This window comes from Somniosus microcephalus, chromosome 32 (assembly GCF_052327205.1).
Source record: "Somniosus microcephalus isolate GS21.2 chromosome 32, FLI_Smic_1.0, whole genome shotgun sequence".
NCBI lineage: Eukaryota > Metazoa > Chordata > Chondrichthyes > Squaliformes > Somniosidae > Somniosus > Somniosus microcephalus.
This window is the reverse complement of record NC_141018.1, coordinates 36,337,454-36,349,625: the sequence shown is the minus strand read 5'-3', so window position 1 is coordinate 36,349,625 and position 12,172 is coordinate 36,337,454. Positions and strand designations below refer to the sequence as shown.

The following is a 12,172-nucleotide window of genomic DNA, read 5'->3' as shown; positions in this document are numbered from 1 at the left end:
GTGCCGACTCTCACTGGGGGACAATTCCTGAAGGTGCTGACTCTCACTGGGGTACAGGTCCTGAAGGTGCTGACTCTCACTGGGGTACAGTTCCTGAAGGTGCTGACTCTCACTGGGGTACAGTTCCTGAAGGTGCTGACTCTCACTGGGGTACAGTTCCTGGAGGTGCTGACTCTCACTGGGGTACAGTTCCTGAAGGTGCTGACTCTCACTGTGGTACAGTTCCTGAAGGTGCCGACTCTCACTGGGGTACAGTTCCTGAAGGTGCCGACTCTCACTGGGGTACAGTTCCTGAAGGTGCTGACTCTCACTGGGGTACAGTTCCTGAAGGTGCTGACTCTCACTGGGATACAGTTCCTGAAGGTGCTGACTCTCACTGGGGTACATTTCCTGAAGGTGCCAACTCTCACTGGGGTACAGTTCCTGAAGGTGCCGACTCTCACTGGGGTACAGTTCCTGAAGGTGCCGACTCTCACTGGGGTACAGTTCCTGAAGGTGCCGACTCTCACTGGGGTACAGTTCCTGAAGGTGCCGACTCTCACTGGGGTACAGGTCCTGAAGGTGCTGACTCTCACTGGGGTACAGTTCCTGAAGGTGCTGACTCTCCCTGGGGTACAGTTCCTGAAGGTGCTGATTCTCACTGGGGTACAGTTCCTGAAGGTGCTGACTCTCACTGGGGTACAGTTCCTGAAGGTGCTGACTCTCACTGGGGTACAGTTCCTGGAGGTGCTGACTCTCACTGGAGTAGAGTACCTGAAGGTGCCGACTCTCACTGGGGTACAGTTCCTGAAGGTGCTGACTCTCACTGGGGTACAGTTCCTGAAGGTGCTGACTCTCACTGGGGTACAGTTCCTGAAGGTGCTGACTCTCACTGGGGTACAGTTCCTGAAGGTGCCGACTCTCACTGGGGTACAGTTCCTGAAGGTGCTGACTCTCACTGGGGTACAGTTCCTGAAGGTGCCGACTCTCACTGGGGTACAGTTTCCATGGCCACTGATAACCCAAGTTGCATACCTTCCTGCGTTGGATTAGTGTGAGTGATGGGAAGACCACTTGAGCACAGGTGGACGTGGTTTGGTGCTGTCCTCACCCCACACGCTGGAGCGAGAACTACAACAAACGCACCCTCCCTCACCCTGGGGCGCAGCCTCTGATGCCACAGCCCCTAATGCTGCATCAGCTGAGGTCAGCTCATCAGCACTGGTCGGAGATCGAAGCTGGGCAATTCAGTCCGTCTGGTTCGAGTCTGCGCTGGAAGGCGCACTATCCCATTGAGCCACCAGATGGCGAGAATCAGTCGATGTTAACGAGAGAATTGTCACTGAAATAAACCAGAAACTCTGCAAAGAAATAGAGAACTTACACAGAATTACATAGATTTACAGCACAGAAACAGGCTATTCGGCCCAACTGGTCCGTGCCGGTGTTTATGCTCCACACCAGCCTCCTCCTGCCCCTCTTTATCTCACTTCATCAACATAACCTACATCACAACAGTGACTACACTTCAAAAAAAACACTTCATTGGCTGTAAAACGCTTTGGGACGTCTGGTGGTCGTGAAAGGCGCTATAGAAATGCAAATCTTTCTATTTCCTTTTCTTTCTATTCCTTTCTCCCTCGTAAGTTTATCCAGCTTCCCCTTAAATGTATGTATACTATTGGCCTCAACCACTCCCTGTGGCAGCGAGTTCCACATTCTCACCACTCTCTGGGTGAAGAAGTTTCTCCCGTATTCCCGATTGGATTTATTAGTGACTATCTTATATTTATGGCCCCCGAGTTTTGGACTCCCCACAAGTGGAAACATCTTCTCTACATCTACCCATCAAACCCTTTCATAATTTTGAAGACCTCGATCAGGTCACCCCTCGGCCGTCTCTGTTCCAGAGAAAAGAGCCCCAGTCTGTTTAGTCTTTCCTGATAGTTATAACCTCTCCATTCTGGTATCATCCTTGTCAATCTGTTTTTTCCACCTTCTCCAGTGCCACTTTCTATACTTTTCGTAGTATGGAGAACAGAACTGTGCTCCAGCGCCTTTCACCACCTCAGGACGTCCCAACCCGCTTTACAGCCAATGAAGTACTTTTTGAAGTGTAGTCACTGTTGTAATGTAGGAAACGCGGCAGCCAATTTGCGCACAGCAAGGTCCCACAAACAGCAATGTGATAATGACTAGATAATCTGTTTTTAGTGATGTTGGTTGAGGGATAAATATTGGCCCCAGGACACCGGAGGTAACTCCCCCTGTCCTTCTTCGAAATAGTGCCATGGGGTCTTTTACATCCACCTGAGAGAGCAGACAAGGGCACGGTTTAACGTCCCATCCGAAAGACGCACCACCAACAGTGCAGCACTCCCTCAGTACTGCCCATCCGACAGTGCAGCGCTCCCTCAGTACTGCCCATCCGACAGTGCAGCGCTCCCTCAGTACTGCCCATCCGACAGTGCAGCGCTCCCTCAGTACTGCCCCTCCGACAGTGCGGCGCTCCTTCAGCACTGCCCCTCCGACAGTGCAGCACTCCCTCAGTACTGCCCATCCGACAGTGCAGCGCTCCCTCAGTACTGCCCCTCCGACAGTGCGGCGCTCCCTCAGTACCGCCCCTCCGACAGTGCAGCGCTCCCTCAGTACTGCCCCTCCGACAGTGCGGCGCTCCTTCAGCACTGCCCCTCCGACAGTGCGGCGCTCCCTCAGTACTGCCCCTCCAACAGTGCGGCGCTCCCTCAATACTGCCCCAGGCAACATCCTCGTAAATCTCCTCTGTACCCTCTCTAGTGCAATCACATCCTTCCTGTAATGTGGTGACCAGAACTGTACACAGTATTCTAGCTGTGGCCTAACTAGTGTTTTATACAGTTCAAGCATAACCTCCCTGCCCTTATATTCTATGCCTCAGCTAATAAAGAAAAGTATCCCATATGCCTTCTTAACCACCTTATCTACCTGTCCTGCTACCTTCAGGGATCTGTGGACATGCACTCCAAGGTCCCTCTGTTCCTCTGCACTACTCAGTGTCCTACCATCTCTGACTCTAACCCATTCTTTCCCAAGACTATGGCCCTCGCCGCCTCCCTCAGTCTCCTCTTCCTCTTCACCTCTACCGCCTGATCGCCCCCTTTGCTCTCTCCATCCTCGGAGCTGTCTCGCACTGTGGGTCCTTCACCCGGCTGCTCAACGAAAGCACCAGCTCCCCCTCCGAGCCCACCGTCTACCCCGATGTCCTTACCTGTGCTCGAAAGCTGCGCTCACACATTCCTCCTCAAACTGGAGCGGTCCGAGATCAGGGCACCCACAGGTCAAACGCACCCCGAACAAGCCCTTGGCTCCTTTGTAAGGGGCCGTGAAGTCTTGGGAACCCCAACAGCATGCTGCAGTGAAGCACCGCAAAATTCACAACCTTTTAAATTTAGACTTCAAACTCCAATTAACCACATGCAGCTTTCGATGAAAAGGTTTTAAGGCTCGACAGGTTTCTGCTCAGTGAAGATGTGATGTGGGCAGATCCTGATCTTTCAGTTGGAATGTCTAAACTGTGCCAACCCAGCATTAAAAAGTGATTAACTGCAAATCCTTTGAGGCCCTTTAAACCCCTCTTAACGGATGGAAATAGACCTTGGAACAAACACTTTAAAACCCTCAGCTACAGCAATGACCTGGAGGTTGACTGATAGACAACACAGGGAGGAATCGATCCTGAAATCACATCGTTCTGCCCCTGGTCTCACTTGCCCCATGAAGGAACTGGAGCCAAGTTCCAGCTCTATCTGTGCCCCTCCTGCAGTCTGTCTGTGCCCCTCCTGCAGTCTGTCGGCCCCTCCTCCAGTCTGTCGGCCCCTCCTCCAGTCTGTCGGCCCCTCCTCCAGTCTGTCTGTGCCCCTCCTCCAGTCTGTCGTGCCCCTCCTCCAGTCTGTCTGTGCCCCTCCTCCAGTCTGTCAGCCCCTCCTCCAGTCTGTCGGCCCCTCCTCCAGTCTGTCTGTGCCCCTCCTCCAGTCTGTCGTGCCCCTCCTCCAGTCTGTCGGCCCCTCCTCCAGTCTGTGCCCCTCCTCCAGTCTGTGCCCCTCCTCCAGTCTGTCGGCCCCTCCTCCAGTCTGTCTGTGCCCCTCCTCCAGTCTGTCGTGCCCCTCCTCCAGTCTGTCTGTGCCCCTCCTCCAGTCTGTCAGCCCCTCCTCCAGTCTGTTGTGCCCCTCCTCCAGTCTGTCTGTGCCCCTCCTCCAGTCTGTCTGTGCCCCTCCTCCAGTCTGTCAGCCCCTCCTCCAGTCTGTCAGCCCCTCCTCCAGTCTGTCTGTGCCCCTCCTCCAGTCTGTCTGTGCCCCTCCTCCAGTCTGTCTGTGCCCCTCCTCCAGTCTGTCAGCCCCTCCTCCAGTCTGTTGTGCCCCTCCTCCAGTCTGTCAGCCCCTCCTCCAGTCTGTGCCCATCCTCCAGTCTGTCTGTGCCCCTCCTCCAGTCTGTCGTGCCCCTCCTCCAGTCTGTGCCCCTCCTCCAGTCTGTGCTCCTCCTCCAGTCTGTTGGCCCCTCCTCCAATCTGTCAGTGCCCCTCCTCGTCTGTCAGCCCCTCCTCCAGTCTGTGCCCCTCCTCCAGTCTGTCAGTGCCCCTCCTCCAGTCTGTCAGCCCCTCCTCCAGTCTGTGCCCCTCCTCCAGTCTGTCCCGCCTCGCCCCAGTCCCACCTGGTACAGGGGACCTGCTCATTTCACAACTAAAAAATGGACAGGAAACTTTCTGGACAACGGCATTTTAAAACCGCATAAACAAAGGGTCCCATCTATGACTAGACAAGGCAATCAATCCTTTTTTAAATTCATTCCCAGGATGTGGGCGTTGCTGGCAAGGCCGGCATTTATTGCCCGTCCCTAATCACCCTTGCGAAGCTGGTGGTGATCCGCCTTCTTGAACCGCTGCAGTCCGTGTGGTGAAGGTGCTCCCACAGTGCTGTTAGGGAGGGAGTTCCAGGATTTTGACCCAGCGACGATGAAGGAACGACCAATATATTTCCAAGTCAGGATGGTGTGTGACTTGGAGGTGGTGGTGTTCCCATGTGCCTGCTGCCCTTGTCCTTCTAGGTGGTGGAGGTCGCGGGTTTGGGAGGTGTTGCCGAAGAAGCCTTGGCGAGTTACTGCAGTGCATCTTGTAGATGGTAGACACTGCAGCCACGGTGCGCCGGTGGTGGAGGGAGTGAATGTTTAAGGTGGTGGATGGGGTGCCAATCAAGCGGGCTGCTTTGTCCTGGATGGTCTCGAGCTTCTTGAGTGTTGGAGCTGCACTCATCCAGGCAAGTGGAGAGTATTCCATCACACTCCTGACTTGTGCCTTGTAGATGGAGAAGCTGTGGGGAGTCAGGAGGTGAGTCACAGCCTCTGACCTGTTCTAGTAGCCACAGTATTTATGTGGCTGGTCCAGTTGAGTTTCTGGTCAATTGTGACCCCCAGGATGTTGATGGTGGGGGATTCGCTGTTGGCAATGCCGTTGAATGTCAAGGGGAGATGGTCATTGCCTGGCACTTGTGTTGAATGTTACTTGCCAATTATCAACCCAAACCTGGATGTTGTCCAGGTCTTGCTTCATTATCTGAGGAATTGTGAATGGATATGCACACATATCTATGACTGCATATATATGAGGACCATCTATGACTATGTGCAGATAATGGGATCCATTTATGACTGTGGATACATGAAGTGGTCCCTCTGTAACCATATACCTGCAGAGGTCCCTCTATGACATGGCTGTGTATAGAATTACATAGAAATTACAACATGGAAACAGGCCCAATCAGCCCATGTTGGTGTTTATTTTCCACATGATCAGTCCTAATCCCACATCCCTTTATTCCCCTTTCCTTTAACCACCCCTCGAACCTATTCTTAAACGTTGACAGTCTCTGCTTCAATCACTAACTCCAGTCGTGCGTTCCACAGCCGCTCAACCTTCTGTGTAAGAAAGTTTCTCCTGCTGTCTGCCCTAGGACTTTACATTTAATCTTCTATCTACCCCTTGTTCAAGAACCCTCCATCACTGGAAAACAGTGTATTTTGATCTCTTTTCCAACAGTTCATAATTTTTAAACAGCTCGATCAAATCACTTTGTAGTTCCCCTCTGATCTAATCTTTTCTTCATAATTGGTTAAGTTCCTCAGCCCAGTGATCCTGCGCCCTCTCTATCACACAATACTCCAGCGGTGGCCTTACTGAAGTTTCATATTAGTATCGATCACTCACTCAACATCACTGGAATAATAAAAAAAATGATCTGGTCATTAACACGCTGCTGTTTGTGGGAGCTTGTTGTGCGCTAATTGGCTGCTGCGTTTCCCACATTACAACACTTCAGAAGTGCTTCATTGGCTGCAAGGTGCTTTGGGACATCCTGAGGTTGTGAAAGGCGCTACATAAATGCAACTTCTTTTTTAAAACTATCGATTCCCTACGACAACCCGCCTTTTATACTCTCTACCTCGTGCCACTAAACCCAGTGTTCCATCAGCTTTTTTAGGGCCTTATCCACTCGAGCTGCCCACTTCTGACGCAAGGAAAATATTCCAGCTCTGGACGCAGTGCCGAGAGGAGCCACGGGGCGTGTTTGAGGAGAATTACGGAAAAACAGCAGCGAAACCAGCCAGAATAGGAGGCACCTTTAATAAAAAGGTATAAAAAAAAAGTGACAAGTGGAAAAGGAGAATCCAGAATCTTGCGTTAAATTTAATTGTGAGAGATTAACCAGGAGTCACGGTTTCAAACTGGCAATAGGCACATTTAGGACTAATAGCAGGGAGTTCTTCACACTAAGAGTGATCGACACACAGACTGGACTGTGGGTAGGGGCGGGGGAACCCTGGAATCAAACGGTTGGGTGTTCGAATAGGAATTGAAGGATGGTTTTAGATGAGCCAAATGGTTGTCCTCATCCCCATTGATTTTGTGTACAAGCGACTGGTGTGGAGCAGTCACTGCAGGAGGGTCCGTTTTACACTTAACATCGCCATCGAAACCTTCCCCTCCACACTCTAAAAATCCCCAGAGACAATCACACAGCGAGGCCAGGTTTGAGCAAGTGAGCTCGCATTTTATTGGTTCAAGTTTTTGAGTCCTTTTAATCTTTTTCCATTTGGAAGGTTATGACCCATCTTCAGGATTCAGCGCTGGGTCGCGACGAGAGGCACTTGGACGAGCAAAGCATTCATTTCACAGAGACCGTCCCAATCCTGTCACCAAACAGCGGGTAGTGTTTAAATAGACGAACCTGCCCAGAGGTCTCATCCTATTCACGTCTCGCCCCAATCTCTCTGCCCCCTCCCCGGCCCCCGCCAAACATCTCCGAAACAGTCCCAAGGAACACTCTGTGACCTCAGTCAGTGAGAGCAATCAAGGCTTCAACGACATTTCCCAAATGCTCCCGTAGACCACGCTCTGCTGCACTTCGAGAGATCTCCATCTCGTTCATCTGTGAAAAAAAAAGTGTTAAAAGTAAATCTTTCTGTGGAGGTGATTTCCGTGTGGGTGCCCCTCACCTTCAGCGCCTTGTGCTTGACCTGTTATGTAGGAGACATTTTTTTTTGTACAGCGTGTTGTTACGATCTGGTGATAGAAGCAGACTCAATACTAACTTTCTAAAGGGAATCGGATAAACACTTGAAGGGGAAAAAATTGCAGGGCTGTGGGAAGAGTGGGACTAATCGGAGAGCTCTTTCAGAGCCGGCACAGGCAGACGGGCCCAGTGGCCTCCTCCTGTGTTACACGATTCTATAAAGCCAAGAAATCTCCGTGTTTATCTAACGCTCGAACACTTCAGAACCGCACACAGCTTTTCAATCAATTAATTATTGGCGTGCACCGATTAACACCGCCTGCAGCCACTCTGCTCCAGAGACAGCAATGAGATAAATGACCAGCTCAGTTGTCTGGCTGAAAGAGGGAATCTCCCTGCGTGTGATGGGTTCTTAACATCCACCTGAACCGGCAGACGGGGGCCTCAGTTTAACGTTGCACCCGAAAGACGGCATCGCTAAGAAATCATCAGTCCCTCGGTGCTGCCCTGAAAGCGTTAGTCTAGACATGGGCTGAAGTCCTGGAGTGGTGCTTGAACCCACAACCTGCTGAGGGGAGCGTGTTCACAAAAAAAACAAATGAATGACTTTGTTCTGATCCCCGGCTATCAACTTAAATCAATAGGACGGAGGGTGCAGTGAGATTTGAAGACACGATCCCTGGTTTACACTCCAATCCCTGGGATACACAATGAACTGATTGTACACCCAACTGCAAAAAAATGCTTTGTACATTTACACAGTGTTTACAGCACAGAAAGGGGCCATTCGGCCCAACGGATCCATGCCGGTGTTTATGCTCCACGCGAGCCTCCTCCCACCCCTCCTCATCTCACCCCTTTATTCCTTTCTCCCTCATGTGTTTATCTAGCTTCCTCTTAAATGCATTGGCTCTGTTGAAAGCTCTGACTCTTACATAAGAACATAAAGAAATAGGAGCAGGAATAGGCCACTTGGCCCCTCGAGCTTACTCTGCCATTCAATAAGATCATGGCTGATCCTGGGCTCAAAGCCACTTCCCCGCCCGCTCCCCATAACCCTTCACTCCCTTATCTTGCAAAAATTTGTCTATCTCCACCTTAAATGTATTTAATGACCCAGCCTCCACAGCTCTCTGGGGCAGAGAATTCCACAGATTTACGACCCTCTGAGAGAAGAAATTCCTCCTCATCTCAGTTCTAAAAGGGCGACCCTTTATTCTGAAACTGTGCCCTGAGTTCTAGATTTCCCCATGAGGGGAAACATCCTCTCTGCATCTACCTTGTCGAGCCCCCCCTCGGTATCTTATATGTTTCAATAAGATCACCTCTCATTCTTCTAAATTCCAATGAGTATAGGCCCAACTTGCTCAACCTTTCCTCATAAGTCAACCCCCTCATCTCTGGAATTAACCTAGTGAATCGTCTCTGAACTGCCTCCAATGCAAGTATATCCCTCCTCAAATAAGGGGACCAAAACTGTAAGCAGTACTCAAGGTGTGGTCTCACCAATACCCTGTACAGTTGTAGCAGGACTTCCCTGCTTTTACACTCCAACCCAGGAGTACAGACCCGCCTGTGCCCAGGCGGCGAGTACTGAGCAGGAACCTCGGCTATTTCTATTATGTGTGGATGGCGCTGGCAAGGGATTAGTTTCTGTGATAGTGGATTGGCAGTTAGGATCAGATCAGCCATGATCTTATTGAATGGCGGAGCAGGCTCGAGGGGCCGATTGGCCTACTCCTGCTCCTATTTCTTATGTTCTTATGTCTAACCCCAAGGGACCTCGGCAGGGCAGGAATCTCCCGTGTTTGATATGGCTCGGTATCGTGTTGGGGAGCTGCCTCGAAATGCAAACAAATGCTTTGTACAGCTGCAAACATGACTTACAATGAGTTCGACATCTTCCTTCTTGATGGTCACTTTTGCCAGCTCCTTCTCCCTGCAGGGCAGAGGGGGAAAAAAAATCATTCCCAGTTCTTTAGCAGGCTCAGTAATGCAAGACACAGCTTACCGCAACGTGTGCTTTCACCTCTGGGATCGTATCCCGAGCAATGGGGAAAAAAGGTCTTAAATAATTATTCACGACGAGCTATTCCAAGGGGCTGAATCGGGGAGGAGAGGAAATCAAACACTGATCACGAGAAGAGTTAGGGGAGGTGACACAGTGGCTTGTGACCATGTGGGGCATGGGGGAGGGTTAGTGTGGTAAAGAGTTCCTGAGTGCAGGGCCATGATGGCCGAAGTTCTATCACTGACAGTGAGGTGGCGGCCAGATTCAGAACAGGGAGGGCGCGATCTAGAAGGTATAACTACCAGGAGGTCACAGAGGTTGGATGGGGTGAGGCCATGGATAGATCTGTAAACAATGATGAGGATACTGAAATCAATGCTCTGGGGCACTGGGAGTCAGGAGGTCAGCAAGGGCTGTGGGCTATTAGGGAATAGGAAGCAGGCAGTGAGGGTGGCGGCGAGCTCAGAATACGAGGGATCACTGGGAGGTCATAAGGCCATGAGGGTGATTTTCAATGGTGGTCGGATTGAGCGAGGAGAGGAGGCAGCCAGTGTTTGGGGTGGAAATCAAATGCACCGAGGCAGAGTTCCGTCAGCTTCAGCCCCAGCGAGCAGCCATGGAGGGAGTTGGAACCAGGGGCTGAGGTTTGTGGCAGGAGCCTGACTGAAATGGGAAAGTGTTACACTCCCCAGTGACCGAAGCTAGAGTTATTTACAGTGCGCGGATTCAACTGGAGATTCAGACCTTTCTTGTTTGGCTTTCTGTTCCCGGGATCTCCTGTCTCCGATGACGGACATTGCCTGGGGACAAAAACACACAGAGGTCACAATCCACACTCGCTGTTAAAATAAACCCCACACCCCCATCGTTACCATAGCCTCCCAACTCCCCAGTCATTCTCCATCTTCTCCCCTCCATCCCAACATCCCCACCATACCCTCCATCACCCCCTTTCCCACAACAATGACTACACTTCAAAAGTACTTCATTGGCTGTAAATCACTTTGGGACATCCTGAGGTCGTGAAAGGCGCTATATAAATGCAAGTCTTTCTTTCCCTACTCATCCTTCCTCTCCCACCTCCCATCCTCTCCCAGCTTCATCCACCCCATCATACACCCCCTCCGCCCCATCATCAGACCTTCCAACCTCATTCTCCATCCCAATACTGTCACCATACCGTCCATCCCCCCCTTTCCCTATCCATCCCCCCCTCCTCCTTCCATACCGTCCCACCTTCCCCACTCCTCCGCCATTCCCCATTATACCCTCCTTCACCCCCTCATCCCCATCCCATTCCCGCCTCCTTCCCATACTCTCCCACCCTCGTTCTACATCTGCCCTCCACCTTTCCCAATCCCCTCCATCATACACCCCCCTCATCCCCATTCCACCTGCCCATCTCCCCTTTACCCTTAGACCCTCTCACCTCATTCTCCATCCCAATACCCCTCCCACCACCCCCTCACATGAAGCCATTCGGCCCCTCCAGCCTGTTCCACCATTCAATGAGATCATGACCCATCCCTCATTCTCCATCTCCCCACATTCCTCATCCCTCTTCCACCCACACACACCCACCTTATTCTCCTCCACCCCCCCATTATCCCCCTCATCCCCATTCTTCCCCTTGCACCCCCTATCTCCCTCTCCTTTCCCTATCCTCCCCCTGCTCATCCAACCTTACTCTCCCCACCCCTCCCTTATCCGAGGAAGGATGTTCTTGCCATGGAAGGAGTGCAGCGAAGATTCACCAGGCTGATACCTGGGATGGCAGGAATGATGTATGAGGAGAGATTGGGTCGAATGGGCTTATACTCGCTGGAGTTTAGAAGAATGAGAGGGGATCTCATTGAAACTTATAAAATTCTAACAGGACTAGACAGACTAGATGCTGGAAGGATGTTCCCGATGGTCGGGGAGTCCAGAACCAGGGGTCACAGTCTAAGGATAAGGGGTAAGCCATTTAGGACAGAAATGAGGAGGAATTTCTTCACCCAGAGAGTGGTGAACCTGTGGAATTCTCTACCACAGAAGGCGGTGGAGGCCAGTTCATTAAATATATTCAAGAAAGAGTTGGATATATTTCTTAAGGCTAATGGGATCAAGGGATATGGGGAGAAGGCAGGGACCAGGTACTGAATTTGGATGATCAGCCATGATCTCATTGAATGGCGGAACAGGCTCGAGGGGCCGAATGGCCGACTCCTGCTCCTATCTTCTGTTTATCCCCATCCCATCGCCCTCCACAAGCCCTGTACAATTGCACTGAGACTCCCTAACGCTTGTACTACAGCTCGCCCCTCCAATAAAGGCCAACATGCCTCCTCCCCTCCATCAGCCCACGCTGCCCCCCTGACCCCGGGGCCCTCACCGTCTCCAGGTCCGAGCTCAGGATCTCCTTCTCCTCCGCATAGTCGGTCACCCTCTCCAGGTCCGCCGCGCCGCTGTCGTGCTTGCGCGGTTTCTCGGCCGGCCGCTCGGCCTCCTCGCTCTCCAGGTCCAGGTCGCCATCAGCCTCCGCCATCGCCCCGCCGCCGGAACTCGCGTCAGCGCGCACACCCCGCCGCCAGAACTCGCGTCAGCGCGCACGTTGCCCCACCCCGCAAATTACGTCAGGCACCGCTACTTCCGGGTTCTG

General features: G+C 51.9%; 2 protein-coding genes across 2 annotated transcripts in view; both read right to left on the bottom strand.

The window, feature by feature from the left end:
- The window catches only part of serinc4 (serine incorporator 4), a 40,137-nt gene extending 36,358 nt beyond the window's left edge, over positions 1-3,779 (bottom strand). The window contains exon 1 of the mRNA XM_085972427.1: positions 3,227-3,779. Coding sequence (XP_085828553.1) covers positions 3,227-3,253 — 27 coding nt within the window. The 5' untranslated portion in view covers positions 3,254-3,779. The remainder of the gene's footprint in view (positions 1-3,226) is intronic.
- A 3,258-nt stretch (positions 3,780-7,037) lies between these two features.
- hypk (huntingtin interacting protein K) lies at positions 7,038-12,105 on the bottom strand. Its single transcript, XM_085972429.1, has 4 exons — positions 11,906-12,105; positions 10,276-10,331; positions 9,408-9,459; positions 7,038-7,436 (listed from the first exon to the last, which is right to left on the bottom strand). Exons 1-4 carry the CDS (start codon positions 12,056-12,058, stop codon positions 7,341-7,343), a joined length of 357 nt encoding a protein of 118 aa, XP_085828555.1. The 5' UTR covers positions 12,059-12,105; the 3' UTR covers positions 7,038-7,340.
- Positions 12,106-12,172: the final 67 nt, after the last annotated feature.

What these genes read in the sequence shown, in the direction of transcription:
- hypk (XM_085972429.1), bottom strand. Translation starts at nt 12,058, where the DNA reads ATGGCGGAGGCTGATGGCGACCTGGACCTGGAGAGCGAGGAGGCCGAG. An exon ending in CAGAAAGCCAAACAAGAAAG is followed by an intron (nt 9,460 to 10,275) that starts GTCTGAATCTCC and finishes TCTGCCCTGCAG; the next exon opens with GGAGAAGGAGCTGGCAAAAG. An exon ending in AGGAAGATGTCGAACTCATT is followed by an intron (nt 7,437 to 9,407) that starts GTAAGTCATGTT and finishes TTTTTTTCACAG; the next exon opens with ATGAACGAGATGGAGATCTC.